Source organism: Oncorhynchus mykiss, chromosome 22 (assembly GCF_057628025.1).
Source record: "Oncorhynchus mykiss isolate SJ-2025 chromosome 22, ASM5762802v1, whole genome shotgun sequence".
NCBI classification, from domain to species: Eukaryota; Metazoa; Chordata; class Actinopteri; order Salmoniformes; family Salmonidae; genus Oncorhynchus; species Oncorhynchus mykiss.
Window position 1 is genome coordinate 29,251,182 of NC_143043.1, and position 19,168 is coordinate 29,270,349.

Consider the following 19,168-nt stretch of genomic DNA (forward strand, 5'->3'; position numbering starts at 1 on the left):
TTATGGCTTTGTGTGAGTGTGTGAGTTTTTTTTAATGAGCGACAGATGCCTCCTATTTGTTTTTAATCACTCTGCATTTGCTCTGTGACATCCTTTTCAGGGCGTTTTGACATCACCTTTAGAGACGGTTAAAGCCAGGGTTAAAGTTGGGAGGTTAGTTTATTGTACAGGGGTCAGTGGTTCTTGTCTGATGGTGTCTCTGGTTGACAGAGAGCTGAAGGTAGTGACCGGGGAGTGGTTCCTGGAGGAGCGGTCCAAGCGGTTTGACCAGAGTGCGGTGCTCAGCAGTGACGTTGTCAAACAGTCTATCATGAGCAGCCCTGCTGGAAGCCCCCACAGGAAGTCTCCTGCGCCAGGCGACACAATCCACACACCTGAGAGGCCTGACACGTCCAAATCAGGAAGAAGCGCCGTATGGAACCTGGTGGATGGTGCCAAGAGGAAAGGGAAAGGGTGAGAAACACACACACACACACACACACAAACACACACACACACACACACACACACACACACACACACACACACACACACACACACACACACACACACACGGTTGAGCTGGATTAATTCAAGTTGCAAATGACAGATTGATTAAATTGCCAATGACACAGGAGAAGATCACTGCACAGATTTAATACGATGACTAGTTCACGACACAGGCAGGTGGAGAATGGTCCAACATCAGAGAATGCGTTTCCCATTGCATTCTGACTGGTTGGGTTAGTAGGCTTCCAGGACACACCTGGCCCACTGGCCACTCAACAATGAGACAAATATTCTCAAGGAGACAAATATTTATCACATTATCATATTGATATTTGATTAAGTAATCCAAAATGTAATCAGCATCTGGGGTGATTACAGCTACTTAATTTGTCTAATCTGATTACGTAATGATTACGTAATTTGTGTAATCTGATTACCGACCATTTCGAATCCCACTGTACCTTCTCCGCTATGCAATCTAGTTTCAGAGCTGGTCATGGGTGCACCTCAGCCACGCTCAAGGTCCTAAATGACATCGTAACCGCAAACGATAAGAGACATTACTGTGCAGCCGTATTCATCGACCTGGCCAATGCTTTCGACTCTGTCAATCACCACATTCTTATTGGCAAACTCGACAGCCTTGGTTTCTCAAATGATTGCCTCGCCTGGTTCACCAACTACTTCTCTGATAGAGTTCAGTGAGTCAAATCGGAGGGCCTGTTGTCCGGACCTCTGGCAGTCTCTATGGGGGTGCCACAGGGTTCAATCCTCGGGCCGACTCTTCTCTGTATACATCAATGATGTTGCTCTTGCAATGTGATTCTCTGATCCAACTCTATGCAGACGACACCATTCTGGCCCCTCTTTGGACACTGTGTTAACTAAACTCCAGACGAGCTTCAATGCCATACAACTCTCCTTCTGTGGCCTCCAAATGCTCTTAAATGCAAGTAAAACGAAATGTATGCTATTCAACCGATCACTGACCGCATTCAGCTCGCCCGTCCAGCATCACTACTCTGGACGGCTCCGACTTAGAATACAGTATGTGGACAACTACAAATACCTAGGTGTCTGGTTAGACTGTAAACTCTCCTTCCAGACTCTCCTTCCAGACATTAAGTATCTCCAATCCAAAATTAAATCTAGACTTGGCTTCCTTTATCGCAACAAAGCGAAAAAAAAAAATCTCTGAAGCTGGAGACTCATATCTCCCTCACTAGCTTTAAGCACCAGCTGTCAGAGTAGCTCACAGATCACTGCACCTGTAAACAGCCCATTTGTAAACAGCCCATCTATCTACCTACCTCATCCCCATAGTGTATTTATTTATTTATCTTGCTCCTTTGCACCCCAGTATCTCTACTTGCACATTACCATTCCAGTGTTTTAATTGCTATATTGTAATTACGTCGCCACCATGGCCTATTTATTGCCTAACTCCCTTATCTTACCTCATTTGCACTCACTGGATATAGACTTTTGTTCTACTGTATTATTGACTGTGTTATGTTTATTTCATGTGTAACTCTGTTATTGTGTGTGTCGAATTGCTATGCTTTATCTTGGCCAAGTCGCAGTTGCAAATGAGAACTTGGTCAACTAGCCTACCTGGTTAAATAAAGGTGAAATAAAAAGCTAAAAATAAAAAACCCTTTGGAAGAATCCTTTTTCGTTCCATGTTAAATCTGAAACCAAAAAGAGTTATCCTATGGGGACAGCTTAAGAACCCTTTTTTCTAAGAGTGTACCCAACCCTGCGACACACACGCGTGCACACACACACACACTGATGTATCACACACACCACAGGCTGATGTGTAAAATGAACAGCTGTGTGTTGAATCCCAGGATGCGGATGGAAAAGAGGGGCAGCCGTCCCAGCCTGAAGCCAGAAAACGAGGCGGACGGTGGTAGTGTGTCCCCTCCTGTTCCCAACACAGACCCATGCAGCGTACGCAGCGCCCGGTCTGCACCACGCTCCACAACCCGCTCCACACCTCACTCCCACAGGTGAGACTAAACCACCAAACCCATACAATTAAAAAATGTTTTAAAAGGTTTTATTGTCACATACACCGGCACACTGGGCACATCTCCATTGTCAGCATCTTCTTCATTTACGCTCAATTGAAGTCACAGGATAGGTAAAAGCAGCACACCTGTTTTAGGCAATAACTAAAGCTGTAGAGATTGGGTGTGACTAGATGATTGATGACCACTGGTTAAATTGAAAGTACTAACCCTGAATGGTAATTCAATTGAGCACAGGCTTAACTGAATGGACAACAAAGATGGAATGCAATATGACAATTTATTAAATCGTTTCGGGAATGGCCTCGTCTCCGTGGGAAGATCCTCTGTGCCAGATAATGTGATGGCAGGTAGTTGACATGAATAAATCCAAAGATTTACGCCCATTGGTGAATATGGTGTAATTTCAGAACGCAGTTCGGGGTGTTTCTTGATGTGGGTGTTCCCTGATATCAGGAAATGGCCATTGATACCCGTCAATGGTCAGTTTCGGTGTTATAAGACTGATGGTTTTTCGACACATAAATTGTTTACATAGCAGGTTAGGATAATTAACGTAGCAGGTTAGGTGAATTTGCGTCGCAGGTTAGGAGACTGAGGTTAAGAAAAGGGTTAGGCTTAGCTACAATGCAACAGCTGTTGTCCCCAATGCAAAAGAAAGGCCACAGACCAATGGCGAGCATCAATGGGTGTAGCTTGATATCAAGGAACGCCTTTATCAGAAAAGGCCCCTAATTGCAGCCTTCTCCCATTGGTTGAGAGAGAGGAATGTGATAATTGCCAGAGGGAGCCCATAGGTTAAACAGCAAGTGTGAGGAATGAGCAATATTTTGTCGTGCTTATAGGTTATTAGGTAAATAGGTGATTGGCATTTCGAACAGGGCTAATAGGAAAGCGGAGAATGAAATACTTTATGCTGATGACGATACGTTTGTCTTCACTCCCACTATGCCCGTAAAATAGTAAACAAAGTGAATTGTTATGCTGATGACGATACGTTTGTCTTCACTCCCACTATGCCCGTAAAATAGTAAACAAAGTGAATTGTTATGCTGATGATGATACGTTTGTCTTCACTCCCACTATGCCCGTAAAATAGTAAACAAAGTGAATTGTTATGCTGATGACGATACGTTTGTCTTCACTCCCACTAATGCCCGTAAAATAGTAAACAAAGTGAATTGTTATGCTGACTGGATGAAGTTAAACGAGCATTCAGACCCGCCATCCTGATTGGTCTTTCGTAAACTACATTACATTGTAATTATATCAATAACCCTAGCTCTAATCTTAACCCTTACCCCTTCCCTAACTCTAACCCCAATACATTGTACTTACAGCAGTAACCCTAGCCATAACTAGGGCTATTGCCGTGACTAACAGCATTGTAGCTAAGACCAAAGAGATGTGCATAGACTTCAGGAAGCGTACACCTACCTCTGCAACATCTATCATAGGTCAGAATATAGAAATTGTAGAGGAATAAACATGTATGGGTGTCCTCTTGGACAATAAGCTTCAGAGGAGTAAATGCACAGACCTGATCTAAAGAAAAGAGTCAACAGAGACTGTACTTTCTCAAAAAGCTGGGATCTTTTAATGTTAATTGTACTATACTGACTCTGTTTTACAAATCTTTCATTGAGAGTATTTTAACTTTTTGTATTGTTTGTTGGTTTGGCAATGCCACTGTCAGCCAGAGAAATATGGTGAGGATTATCACCACAGCAAGCAAGGTACTTGGAGTCAAACGGACAGGTCTGGATGAGATCTCAGGGCCCTCTGCAAGGCTCACAAAATCATTTTAGAGCCAAGCAACCCCCTGTACCTGGAATTTGAACTGCTCCCCTCTGGGCGCAGGTATAGGGCACCCCTCAGCAGGAAAAACAGAATGAGACAATCATTCGTGCCAGATGTGGTATCCCTCCTAAATAGCTCGGGCTAATATTCCTATTGACTCCGTAAGGCCAGCAGGCTAGTCTTTAAAAAATGTTTTATTTCTTTTATTGGTATGAAAGTTGTATTGTCAATTTTGTTTTGTATTTAAATGCCACTTTAAATGTGTACATGACACTGCAACAAAATTTCCCCATGGGGACAATAAAGGCAGTAAGTATTACCTCCACACTGCAACAAAATTTCCCCATGGGGACAATAAAGGCAGTAAGTATTACCTCCACACTGCAACAAAATTTCCCCATGGGGACAATAAAGGCAGTAAGTATTACCTCCACACCAGTGTTCACATGTCATGAAGGCAGTCAAAAATGTGTTGTTGTTCAGTGTGGTTTGTTTTGGCTTGCTTCTTGCCATTCTTTTGGGAAGGGTAGAAAAATGTTTTGTCTCCACTACAGAAGCCTACAAGTTCGCTCAACCCCTTCTCCAGCAGCTACTATTTCTCTCTGCAGAATCTGCACAGCGTCACATGACACATGCCATACAACTTTGCAACCAATCGGATTGATTTCCCCTGCTCTGTTACATCACTTGATGCTCTTTTCAAAGTGTGGAGAGGTACTCCCCTGTCTGTCTTACTTTTCCATGATCTAGGCATGCTGAAAGTAAAATAAAACATTTACCAAAACATCCAGTTTTAGTCAGGGTTAGTTGTAACATTTTTTCACAAGTTGTTACAACTAACCCTGACCCTTGCAGCCATTAGCTAGCTTCCATTTGAGCTAAATGTTAAAACTTTAGCATTGCTAACTTGCATCAAATATCTCTACACAGACTGATTATAAACATGATATAAGTTTGGTGAATGGAACTACAAAGCCATCACTAAAATACATTTTGTTAAAATAATTATTCTTACCTCAAAAATCAGATTTCTGTCAATAGAATTTGTTTATCACGGGGACACATTAATCTGCTTTACAAGGGGTGTAGCGCCTAACTGGCATATATAATCAGCGTGTGAGTTTCAAGTTTGGGGAAGAAAATGTTCACCTAAATGCACTTTCACAATAAAAACATTGCATGCATAATCGTATGTCACGCCCTGACCTTAGAGAGACGTTTTATTTCTCTATTTGGTTAGGTCAGGGTGTGATGTGGGGTGGGCATTCTATGTTTTGTATTTCTGTGTGTTTGGCCGAGTGTGGTGCCCAATCAGAGGCAGATGTCTATCGTTGTCTCTGATTGGGAATCATACTTAGGCAGCCTGTTTTGCCACCTTAGTTGTGGGTAGTTGTCTTTGTTACTGGCCTGTATAGCCCGAGGAAGTGGCATGGTCGTGGTTCTTGTTTGGTTGTTGGTGGCATTCTTAATAAAGGAAAAGAAATGTACGCTCACCACGCTGCACCTTGGTCCGGTCATTTCCCTGACGACGATCTTGACATTGTATTTGCGATCACTTTTGATAACGGTGTTTTCCCGCTAATGGAACATTCACGCTTATTGCCTAATGCCGTGCGCTCATTGGTGCGTGTATAACTTGAAGAAATAACCGAATAGTTTAGCAACATTTTAAGCTATGTTCTAATCTGTTGCGTCAGCTTGATTGTGTAAAATATTTTTTGATGCTAGTGGTTGTATTCATTTGGGATCGATCGCATCCCACAATTGTCCCAGACTATGTTTGGAATATTTATTTCTCGCACAGAATAGAATAGGTCAACTGTTGTACTATGGGGGATAGTAGATTGACATAGGCTAGTGCTCTTGCTGTTCATTAGGCCTACTCATCTTGATTACTGACAAAGTGAATGTGGTCAGTTCTTCAATATGCACCTCGGAATTGGATATTGGCGCGCGCAGTTGCGTCCCTGATGTGTCTGTCTTCACTTGTAGCCTGTGAGTGAGCGGTGCTTTGGATCACACAGCACTCAGGGAGGTTGGCTGCCAAAGGCATGGATTTTTTTAGGGTTTATTACGGCCACACAAAGGGGATGCCGTTGGTAAATTTCAGGCATAATCAACTGCTTCTCAAATTGTGAATGACAGCCTGTGCAAAAAAACTAAGCAGAACTCATGCCTTTCAAGCTACTTTTTTCAAATCATCATTAGTCACATCATGCAGCCTTACAATGTACTAAAAATCAAAACATATAGCCCAAGTTTGTAGAACAACTAAAGTTACATTACCTTTAAATTAAGCATATAAGGAGTACCTATTTCTTAATTGCTCAACACAGAATGTGCACATTCCTCATATTATTTAGAGAAAATATACCTTCTATTTTATTCAGCTTTGTTTAATTGTATTCTTCATACTATAAAATAATATAAAATAATGCCACAGAATTCTAAGCAAATCTTGTCTGCTAAATGAACTAGTGTAGCCCACAGCCATTTGGCATAGCCAGATCAGGACCTAACATAAGGACAACTCAGTATGCTATTCTGTTCTTCTGAAATGGACTACATTTCCTTCATATCATGCTGCTTTAGACCTGTCTAAAATAAATCATGGATTTATTGTGAAGGTGTAGACTATATTACATGGATTTATTAGACTTTTTAAATAGATGTTCCAAAGGTCTGCATCAGTGGCTTGTAGGCTATGTATGGAAGCCAGGAGATGCTAAATATGTTTATGTTAATTAACAGACAATTACCATGAGACCAAAAGTTATTTGCTTGACAATCACCGGCTAACAAAATGTTGTGTCCGCCACGGCCACAGCCCCAGCCATAACCCAAACCCAAACCTTTGCTTCATGTTCACACCCTGATCAAAACCTAACCCGAATCATCAGAATCTCATGTGTGTTATTCCAGTGTGTATGATGTGTAATGTGATGGTTTGTATTCTGTGTTTTCCTCAGGGGCAGTGCTGTGGCTCTGGAGACCTTAGGGTTCCCTACTGTACCCAACAGCCTGCGCTCCCAAACCCTGGAGAGGGACAGGTCCCCTACACCCAGCAGCAAGACCAGGAGGGTCAGGGTCAGCAACCCAACAAATACACACAATAACACAGTTTCATGCTCTCATAGGCTCCCGAGTGGTGCAGCGGTCTAAGGCACTGCATCTCACTGCTAGAGGCATCACTACAGACCCTGGTTTGATTCCAGGCTGTATCACAACCGGCCATGATTGGGAGTCCCATAGGGCGGAGCACAATTGGCCCAGTGTCTTCCGGGTTAGGGTTTGGCCAGGGTAGACCGTCATTATAAATAAGAATTGGTTCTTAACTGACTTGCCTAGTTAAATATAGGTTAAATAAACACAAACACGCTCATAGAATATGTGATTTTTAACACACCTCTGTGTGTGTGTCTGTATATGTGTGTGTAGCCGGACGGAGCAGAGAGCGTGGCTAGTTTCCACTCCAGCGACAGCGTCTTTGACAAGATGGCCGAAACCGTCACCAGGCATGGCAGGATGGAGCCTGGTACCGCCACCCCCACCATCGCTGTCTCCAGGGCCTCCGTGTCTTCAGGTATCATCATGACAACACAGTCCTCCACCATGTGTGTATGTGAACACCTATAGAGAGAGACAGGAATCTCTCTGTTTCACAAACCCCAAATAACAAATTAAATTACTTGTTTCCTGAGATTTAATCTGATAGGGGAGCATAAAGAAGATGAAGATGAAGCCTTTAATATCATAGTTTTTATGGAGGTGTTTCAGAAGGTTAGGAGGTGTTCTATTAGATTGGGAGCTTTGGAGCCAAGTCCTTCGATCGTCAGGGAGGGTTGTAAGCACTTTTATGTTGCTCTCACTCTCTCTCTCTCTCTCTCTTTCTCTCTCTCTCTCTCTCTCTCTCTCTCGCACTCCTCTCTTCCTCTTTCTCTCACTCTCTCACTCCTCTCTTCCTCTTTTTCTCTCTCGATTGCTCTTTTACGCTCACACACACTCTCCTTTTCTTGTTTCTCATTGTCTCCCTCTCTACGTTTCCTCTCTCCTCCCTTTCTCTATTTCCCCCTTTCTCTACTCAGACACCTTTCTCATCTCATCCAGTAACAGCCGGCTGTTGTAGCAGCATATGGCGCTCTGTCACATATTAGCATTTCATAACAACTCCAATTAGTGTCATTAAGCATGGCTGTGACAGTACTGAGGAGAACTGTTTCTATGTGTGGCTGTGGGAAGGTAATACCTTGTCACTCCCTCCTCTCATCTCTCTCTTTCTCTAGATCGTAGTCGTTCTGAGGTGGACCTGTCTGTTCCTGGTTCTGCCAGTGATGAGGCCCTCAGTCTGAGGAGCCACTCTGTCCCTGGGCTCAATGAACCGGTACGTACGTACGTACAGACAGACAGACAGACAGACAGACAGACAGACAGACAGACAGACAGACAGCATTTGGATGATCCAGAAGAAGATTGGGAGAATGTCATATGGTCAGATGAAACCAAAATATAACTTTTTGGTAAAAACAACTCGTCGTGTTTGGAGGACAAAGAATGCAGAGTTGCATCCAAAGAACACCATACCTACTGTGAAGCATGGGGGTGGAAACATCATGCTTTGGGGCTGTTTTTCTGCAAAGGGACCAGGACGACTGATCCGTGTAAAGGAAAGAATGAATGGGGCCATGTATCGTGAGATTTTAAGTGAAAACCTCCTTCCATCAGCAAGGGCATTGAAGATGAAACGTGGCTGGGTCTTTCAGCATGACAATGATCACAAACACACCACCCGGGCAACGAAGGAGTGGCTTCGTAAGAAGCATTTCAAGGTCCTGGAGTGGACTAGCCAGTCTCCAGATCTCAACCCCATAGAAAATCTTTGGAGGGAGTTGAAAGTCCGTGTTGCCCAGCAACAGCCCCAAAACATCACTGCTCTAGAGGAGATCTGCATGGAGGAATGGGCCAAAATACCAGCAAGTGTGTGTGAAAACCTTGTGAAGACTTACAGAAAACGCTTGACCTCTGTCATTTCCAACAAAGAGTATATAACAAAGTATTGCGATAAAGTTTTGTTATTGACCAAATACTTATTTTCCACCATAATTTGCAAATAAATTCATTAAAAATCCTACAATGTGATTTCTTTTCTCATTTTGTCTGTCACAGTTGAAGTGTACCTATGATGAAAATTACAGGCCTCTCTCATCTTTTTAAGTGGGAGAACCTGCACAATTGGTGGCTGACTAAATACTTTTTGCCCCACTGTATATATATATATATATATACATAAGATGGAAAAGAGTAAATAGCCATTTCAATATAATAGATTTAGCCTGTGGTAACTTGTGGAATAGATACTGGCTGGAATGCGGTTTTAACCAATCAACATCCAGGATTAGACCCACCCGTTGTATAATGAGGATTATAAACTGGGTGGTTCAAGCCCTGAATGCTGATTGGCTGACAGCCGTGGTACACTATATATACAAAAGTATGTGGACTCCACTTCAAATTAGTGGACTCGGCTATGTCAGACACACCCGTTGATGACAGGTGTATAAAATCGAGCACATAGCCATGCATCTCCATAGACAAACATTGGCAGTAGAATGGCCTTACTGAAGAGCTGTGACTTTCAAGGTGGCACCGTCATAGGATGCCACCTTTCCAACAAGTCAGTTAGTCAAATTTTTGCCCTGCTAGAGCTGCCCTGGTGAACTGTAAGTGCTGTTAGTGTGAAGTGGAAATGTCTAGCAGCAACAACGCGTGAAGTGCTAAGCCACACAAGCTCGGAGAACGGGACCGCAGAGTGCTGCAGCGCGTAGTGCGTAAAAATTGTCTGTCCTCGGTTGCAACACTCACTACTGAGTTCCAAACTGCTTCTGGAAGCAATGACAGCACAATAACTGTTTGTTGGGAGCTTCATGAAATGGGTTTCCAAGGCCGAGCAGCCACACACAAGCCTAAGATCACCTTGCGCAATGCCAAGCGTCGGCTGGAGTGGTGTAAAGCTCGCTGCCATTGAACTCTGGAGCAGTGGAAAGAGGTTCTCTGGAGTGATGAATCACTCTTCACCATCTGGCACTCCGATGGACAAATCTGGGTTTGGAGAACACTACCAGGAGAACACTACCTGCCCGAATGCTACCTGCCCGGGCTGTTTTTCATGGTTCGGGCTAGGCCCCTTATTTCCAGTGAAGAGAAATATTAATGCTACATCATACAATGACATTCTAGACGATTCTGTGCTTCCAACTTTGTGCCAACAGTTTGGGGACGGCCCTTTCCTGTTTCAACATGACAATGCCGCCGTGCACAAAGTGAGGTCCATACAGAAATGGATTGTCAAGATTGGTGTGGAAGAACATGACTGGCCTGCACAGAGCCCTGACCTCAACCCCATCGAACACCTTTGGGATGAATTGGAACGCTGACTGCGAGCCAGGCCTAATCGCCCAACATCAGTGCCCAACCTCACTAATGCTCCTGTGGCTGAATGGAAGCAAGATTTTGGAATGAGATGTTCGACGAGCAATTGTCACATACTTTTAGCCATGCAGTGTGCTTCCAGACACAAATGAGAGAACACCTCACTCTGACCATTTTAGAGTCCCCCTATCAGAGCTGGTTAGGCTGTTACATGTTATCTAAAGCGTTCGTGATGAACTATTACTTTCTTTACCTACATTTATTGAATCCGGTCATATTCAGCAGGTGTTGCACGTTCCTAAATGAATCTGTTATTTTGCCAGAGTGAATTTGTGAATGCAAGAGATATGCTAACTGGACAAAAGTCATTCAAGCTAACCAAATGAGACCTGCATCTCAAGCTGTATATAGCCACCGAAAAACAATATGAGGGGGAAAAGTCAGTCCTTCACCCACTTCTCCAATGACATGACATCCTCCTAGCAGCTAGCTAGCTATCTAGCTCAAATTAGGCTCCGTGTTTTTAGCTTGATACATAAATAGATACGCTAGCCTATGAGCCGTGTTATGGCTGATTTGTGATCATTGCCCTTGCTAGTTTGATTGTGTTGACATTGCCAGCCTTAGTTACATTCGTCCGTTTTTGTCCAAAATATTGAATCATTGAAACTGAAACAGTGCATCCTGAATGGAGGCAGAAAACAATGTCCCAGGCCAGCTGTTATTTACCACCTAGAAGCAATATTTTTTTAACTACCAAGAAATGTATTGGTGAATTATGTTAATCATGCACTGAAGTGCATCAGTCTGTTCCGCCAGAATGTTGAGTCAAATGTAACCTATTTTAATAAAATCTCTTATAAAGTTGTTTTTGGTTAGCTAGCAAGAACTTGAACGACTTTGGTCCAGTTAGCATATCTCTTGCGTTCGCAAATTCACTCTGGCTGTCTACTCTGATTTCAGAGCACTCTCGTCTGTGTGCCAGAGTGCAGAATAACTGATGAATTTAGGAAAGCGCAACACTCGCTGAATATGACCGGTTTCAGTAAACATAGGGGAAAAAAAGTAAGAATTAATCAAGAACGCTCTAAACTGGGAATATTTTATTTTTGACTCTGACAGTGTTAAATGTAACACTGGGTCAGTGTCTATACATGCCCACACGTTTGAGGGTTAAATTAACACTGTGCTTATTGCTGACGCTGTTATAATTTGTCAGTGTTAGGGAATTAACATATTCAGTGTTATGCAATAACACCATTGGTGCAAACTGTACACACTTCCTAGTGTTAAAATACTATATGAGGTGCTATCGCATAACACTGAAAGTGTTAATTCCCTAACACTGACAAAGTGTAACAGTGTCAGCACTAAGCACAGTGGTAATTTAACACTCAAAGGTGTGGACCCGTATAAACACTGAAAAAACACTGAAAAACACAAAATTTAACCCTCACAGTGTTGATTTAACACTGGAGAATTTGCTCCATACAGAAAGTGCACAGCACAGTACAGTGGACGTCCTCTAATCCAGGGTCTCCCAAACTCGGTCTTGCCCCCCCCCTCCCCCCTGGGTGCACATTTTGGGTTTTGCCCTAGTGCTACACAGCTGATTACAATAATCAAATCTTGACGATGAGTTTGTTATTTTGCTAGTGCAAAAACCAAAACGTGCACCTAGGGGGGTTTGGGAAACCCTGCTCTAATCTATACATCCTATCCATATCAAGTCTGGTCTGATTAACACAACTGTATGAATGAGATATGAGCTTCAATAAGGATCCCAATTAGGAGTTAATTAGTGAGTGTAGGCTCACATCAACACCTGCTCAGTAGCAGGGCTGGGGAGCAGGGCTGAAGGCTGTGTGGTGAAGCAGGTAAAGATTTTAACCACTGGCTTAGGGTCACTACTCCTCTGTATTTACTGTAAGTGTGCATTTGAATAAACAGTCTGATCTGTTTACACGTGTGAGTACACACACTCACACACGTGCACGGACACTTGCAAAGATCTCAAAGACAGCATGTGCGATGAGTGGGTCATCTAATTAACATACTCTGTCCTGACCTGTCTGATTGAATTTAAAGTTGCCACTGGAAACAGACTGATACGATAGGTTGACACTGTGTGGCCTCCTTACTGAGAATGTACATGGAGATTTAATGGGCTGATGTCTCCTCTGATAGTTTATGTGTTCCACAGGAGTTGAATAATGCTGAGAAAGACGAGGACATCGATACTCTGATGTCGGCACACAGCAAGGCCACCAGCCGACGCGTGAGCAACGCTATGTCCACGGTAATACCCTGCGGTATCATTAACACACAACACTCAAAACAATTACTCTGTCCTTCTCTGGCACACACACACACACACACACACACACACACACACACACACACACACACACACACACACAGAAAGGGCCCAAGAAGAGGGATGAGTGTGAACAGTGTCAAAGGGCCAGTGGGCTGAGGAACAGCAGAGCAGTGTCACAAACACACTTCACAGCAGAGCTCACATAAAGACACAGCACTTGTTGGAGCCAGGCCCATTAGTCTGAACTCACAGGTTTTTTGTTATATACTGTATATATAGCATATGTACACTACCGGCCGAACGTTTTAGAACACCTACTCATTCAAGGGTTTTTCTTTATTTTGACTCTTTTCTACATTGTACAATAATAGTGAATACAAAACTATGAAATAACACATGTGGAATCATGTAGTAACCAAAAAAAGTGTTAACCAAATCAAATTTGAGAGTCATTCCTCAAATAGCCACCCTTTGCCTTGATGATGATAAAGATCATCAAGGACAACAACAACCACCCGAGCCACTGCCTGTTCACCCCGCTATCATCCAGAAGGCGAGGTCAGTACAGGTGCATCAAAGCTGGGACCGAGAGACTGAAAAACAGCTTCTATCTCAAGGCCATCAGACTGTTAAACAGCCACCACTAACATTGAGTGGCTGCTGCCAACACACTGACACTGACTCAACTCCAGCCACTTTAATAATGGGAATTGATGGGAAATTATGTAAAATATATCACTAGCCACTTTAAACAATGCTACCTAATATAATGTTTACATACCCTACATTACTCATCTCATATGTATACGTATATACTGTACTCTATATCATCTACTGCATCTTTATGTAATACATGTATCACTAGCCACTTTAACTATGCCACTTTGTTTACATACTCATCTCATATGTATATACTGTACTCAATACCATCTACTGTATCTTGCCTATGCCGCTCTGTACCATCACTCATTCATATATCTTTATGTACATATTCTTTATCCCCTTACACTTGTGTCTATAAGGTAGTAGTTTTGGAATTGTTAGCTAGATTACTTGTTGGTTATTACTGCATTGTCGGAACTAGAAGCACAAGCATTTCGCTACACTCGCATTAACATCTGCTAACCATGTGTATGTGACAAATAAAATTTGATTTGATTTGACAGCTTTGCACACTCTTAGCATTCTCTCAACCAGCTTGTATGATGTATTTCAATTAACAGGTGTGCCTTCTTAAAAGTTAATTTGTGGAATTTATTTCCTTCTTAATGCATTTTAACCAATCACTTGTGTTGTGACAAGGTAAAGGGGTATACAGAAGATCACCCCATTCCGTAAAAGACCAAGTCCATATTATGGCAAGAACAGCTCAAATAAGCAAAGAGAAACGACAGTCCATCATTACTTTAAGACATGAAGGTCAGTCAATATGGAACATTTCAAGAACTTTGAAATTTTCTTCAAGTGCAGTCGCAAAAACCATCAAGCACTATGATGAAACTGTCTCTCATGAGGACCACCACAGGAAAGGAAGACCCAGAGTTACCTCTGCTGCAGAGGATAAGTTCATTAGTTACCAGCCTCAGAAATTGCAGCCCAAGTAAATGCTTCAGAGTTCAAGTAACAGACACATTTCAACATCAACTGTTCAGAGGAGACTGTGTGAATCAGGTCTTCATGGTCGACTTGCTGCAAAGAAACCACTACTAAAAGACACCTATGAGAAGAAGAGACTTGCTTGGGCCAAGAAACACGAGTAATGGACATTAGACTCGTGGAAATCTGTCCTCTGATCTGGAGTCCAAATGTGAGATTTTTGGTTCCAACCGATGTGTCTTTGTGAGACGCAGAATAGTTGAACGGTTGATCTCCGCATGTGTATTTCCCACTGTAAAGCATGGAGGAGGAGGTGTTATGATGTGGGGGGTGCTTTGCTGTGATTGATTTAGAATTCAAGGTAGCCCATTGATTAGAGTGTTGGCAAGGTACAAATCTGTCGTTCTGCCCCTGAACAATGCAGTTAACCCACTGTTCCCCAGTAGGCTGTCATTGTAAATAAGAATTTGTTCTTAACTGACTTGCCTAGGTAAATAAAGGTTACAACCAGCATGGCTATCTCAGCAATACACCATCCCATCTGGTTTGGGCTTAGTGGGACTATTATTTGTTTTTCATCAGGACAATGACCCAACACACCTCCAGGATGTGTAAGGGCTATTTGACCAAGAAGAAGAGTGATTGAGTGCTGCATCAGATGACCTGGCCTCCACAATCCCCTGACCTCAACCAAATTGAGATGATTTGGGATGAGTCGGACCGCAGAGTGAAGGAAATAGAGCCAACAAGTGCTCCTTCAAGACTGTTGGAAAAGCATTCCAGGTGAAGCTGTTTGAGAGAATGCCAAGAGTTTGCAAAGCTCTCATCAAGGCAAAGGGTGGCTATTTGAAGAATCTCAAATAGAAAATATATTTTGATTTGTTTAACACTTGCTTGGTCACTACATGATTCCATGTGTTATTTCATAGTTTTGATGTCTTCATTATTAATCTACAATGTATAAAATCGTAAAAATAAAAACCCTTGAACGAGTAGATGTTCTAAAACTTTGGACCGGTAGTGTATGTATGCCTGGCTTCACAATATTTACATTTATTTTCTCATAACACATTTTGCCACCGAGATAATAAAGGACACGATTGGTTGATTCTTTTCAATACCGGCTTAATATACATCACTTAAAGTATAAGGACATACACAGCAAATTCTTCAGTGTTAGATCAACACAGAGAGTGTCACTTTTAACACTGGTCCAGTGTCTATACAGGTCCACACTTTTCAGTGTTGAAGGTCATGCACAATCAAAATGTTTTTCATGAAACTGGATGATATTTGAAGTAAACCAGATTTGGTTTAACACTGCTTATTAACACCAACACTGGGGTTCTTTTACACCAATACGTGTTAATGTAACAATAACAGAGTTCATTTAACACCTGAATCAACACAATAAATGTTACACTGAAAAATCAACACTAGGTTACACTAACCAATTATCTATGTACTGTCATTGCTGGCTTATCTACGTATTTACGCCACTGAAACCCCCTCAGTGTTATTCTGAGACATTGCTATGTTAACAAGAGACACGCATCCCCTGCCTGTCTGACATTTATGATTTCACCCCAGACATGGTTAACAGCATTAATTCTGGCAGTGGGATCTGCTCTCAATAACAGCAGAGGTGGAGAGCCATGATTAAGGAGATTATTCAGATGAATGGTGACTGGCTTCTGTGAATCTCCCTACTCGAAAATGTATGAATAGAACACAATGTTTGATGGCTGTACTAGGGATAGATCGGGGTGGATGAGGGAAACACACACACATACACACACAAAATAGATATCTACAGCAACAATTATTTCTATAATGTGCCCGAAATGGCGCTGCGGTCTAAGGCACTGCATCTCAGTGCAAGTGGTGTCACTGTAGTCCCTGGTTCAAATCCAGGCTGCATCACTTCTGGCTGTGATTGGGAGTCCCATAGGGCCGTGCACAATTGGCACAGTATTGTCCGGGGTAGGCTGTCATTGTGAATAAGAATATGTTCTTAACTGACTTGCCTAGTTAAATAAATAAACCATAACTGAGGCCCAGAAAGGCTGCTTCTCATTGTATCCACTGCTCTACCTGGACCTGTTCCTTTGGGCCAAGCACCTGTAGTTGCCTTTGATATTTACTGGTGTTGTCAGCCTGCTTTGTCCATCCCTGTTTATTCATGTTATCCCCGGAGGAGATCAAATCAGTTCCTACTTCATCTGATAAACACCATGGCAACCCTGCTAGATTCTGTTTTGTCACAGCATCTGGTGATGGGGTGTCTGGAGTTTCTGCTCTTGTACTTAGGGTCTTTCCTCTTGTCTCTGTCCTATTTACACTTTCACATGTATCACCTCTCTTCCCTCCTCTCTCCGTCTCCTCGTCCCACTGCTGGCTCTGGGTCTATTCTTCTTCTGGCTGCTAGTCTTCTACTCCTGGATCAGAGAGGAAATGGGGCTACCTCAGTCTCCCTGGCGACTCGGACGCAGAGACTGTGAGTCCTTGCCTCCTTGTGTGTGCATGCTTGCATGTGTGCGTCCCACTTATTGTGAATATATTTCCACCAAGCTGTGCCGCTCTGCTCCAATCGCTGCCACTCATACGGGCTCCTTCTATGACATGAATTAGATCATCATTAGGATATTACATTCACCTGCCAGATACATCTCACATCAAATGACGCAATCTGTCCATTCTGCATTTTTACCTTCAGAAAGACTAAAGGCTATCTAGGCCTACATCTGTCTTACTCTCTCCTCCTTTTCCCTCTACTTCTTTTTAAAGTTCCCCCCTGCTCTGACTGTCCTCTTCTCTCACCCTCATCTGTTCTGATTCTCTACCCCAATCCTCTACTTCTCTTTTCTCCATTCTGTTCTTTTCCTCTCCCATTTCCCCCTTCTATTACACTATTGTACTAATTTTGCTGTCTCGTACCCCTCACTTGCTCTCTCACTACCCATCTTCTCTATTCTATCTACCCTTTCTCCCCTTCTCTTGCCCCCTCTCCCCTCCTCTTCCCCTCACAGAGCAGTCTGAACAGTATGATGAGTATGTACAGTGAGACCGGTGACTATGGCAACGCCAATGTGAGTGGGGAGCTGCTGTTGAACATCAGCTACAGCTATAAGACAGGCGCTCTCAATGTCCTGGTGAAGGAGTGTCGCAACCTGGCCACTGGGGATGAGAGGAAGCAACGCACAGACGCGTAAGGGCACACACACACTGAAGAACCTACACTCTAAGAAGAAAAGGTGCTATCTAGAACCAAAAAAGGGTTCTTTGGCTGTCCCGACAGGAGAACCCTTTAAAGAACCCTTTTTGGTTCCAGGTAGAACCCTTTTGGTTCCTAGTAGAACCCTTTTGGGTTCCATGTAGATTCCTTTCCACAGATGGTTCTACATAGAACCAAATAGAGCCAAAAAGAGTCTTACATGGTACCAAAAAAGGTTATCCTATGGGGACAGCCACAGAACCCTTTTGGAAACCTTATTCTAAAGAGTGTATGCTTACACAAACACTACATTATCACAGTCACTGACCATCAGCTCAACTTGAACCAATCCATGACTGAAGTGTGAACTCACCATGACCCACAATGACTGTGACAGTCATGGTATGATAGAGTAACCCTAGTGAAGCCCTGGGGTGATCATATGGATCCCTGCATGCATGTCCTCCTCTGGAGTGTGGCTGAATGACTGTATCTTCCATTGGCAGCTATGTGAAGGCTTACCTTCTCCCAGACAAGTCTCGCCAGAGCAAGAGGAAGACCAGCATCAAGACCAACACAATCAACCCTGTGTTCAATGAGAACCTTAGGGTAAGGAAGTGTTTGTGTGCACGTATGAAAATGTGTATGTCTTGGGAGACAGTAAAATGTAATGAGTTTGTTTTTGTGGTCATGAGAATGTGTATCGTTGCCTGAAGAAAGAGTGTGTGTCAATACTAGTGACAGGCAGCAGGTGTTCATATTTAAAGAAATGAAGCTTTCATTAACCTGCACCACCATACCTAGTGTTTCAGCCTACATCAAGGCCCTGGTGTGCGTGTTGTATTCCTGTATGAGCATCGGCAGGAAATTAGTTTTGGTACTCAGTCCTACTCTCCATCCGTCTCTCTCACCTGTGCTGTGCTGTGTAGTATGTGATCAGCCACTCCCAGTTGGAGACGCGGACATTGCAGCTGTCTGTGTGGCACCACGACCGCTTCGGTCACAACAGCTTCCTTGGGGAGGTGGAGCTGACCTTTGACTCCTGGGAGTTTGACACTAACATGGAGGAGTGGTACTCTCTGCAACCCAAGGTATCCTGTGTTTAGATGTGTGGATTTATACTGTATGTAAGTCATAAATGCTGTAAGTACAGTATGTTTGTTCTATGTGCAGCTGGACAGTAGAATGGACTCCACGCTCCAGTATAAAGGGGAGCTAACCGTCGTTCTTAAGTACATCCCTGCAGAGAAGAACCTCATGCTACCCCTGGACCAGGTCCAAGGTACT

At 43.1% G+C, this 19,168-nt stretch overlaps 1 protein-coding gene across 4 annotated transcripts in view; it reads left to right on the top strand.

Moving 5' to 3' along the window:
• Positions 1–19,168, top strand: part of LOC110502003 (synaptotagmin-like protein 5) — a 65,586-nt gene that overhangs the window by 43,440 nt on the left and 2,978 nt on the right. For 2 of the 4 annotated variants that reach the window (XM_021579887.3, XM_021579888.3), the window contains 11 exons: positions 211–453; positions 2,343–2,504; positions 7,295–7,412; positions 7,764–7,908; positions 8,609–8,706; positions 12,955–13,050; positions 17,096–17,164; positions 17,697–17,875; positions 18,388–18,490; positions 18,811–18,972; positions 19,055–19,163. In XM_021579887.3, the coding sequence (XP_021435562.2) occupies positions 211–453; positions 2,343–2,504; positions 7,295–7,412; positions 7,764–7,908; positions 8,609–8,706; positions 12,955–13,050; positions 17,096–17,164; positions 17,697–17,875; positions 18,388–18,490; positions 18,811–18,972; positions 19,055–19,163 (1,484 nt within the window). The remainder of the gene's footprint in view (positions 1–210; positions 454–2,342; positions 2,505–7,294; positions 7,413–7,763; positions 7,909–8,608; positions 8,707–12,954; positions 13,051–17,095; positions 17,165–17,696; positions 17,876–18,387; positions 18,491–18,810; positions 18,973–19,054; positions 19,164–19,168) is intronic. The other 2 variants (XM_090215770.1, XM_090215771.1) reach the window with 1 other exon arrangement.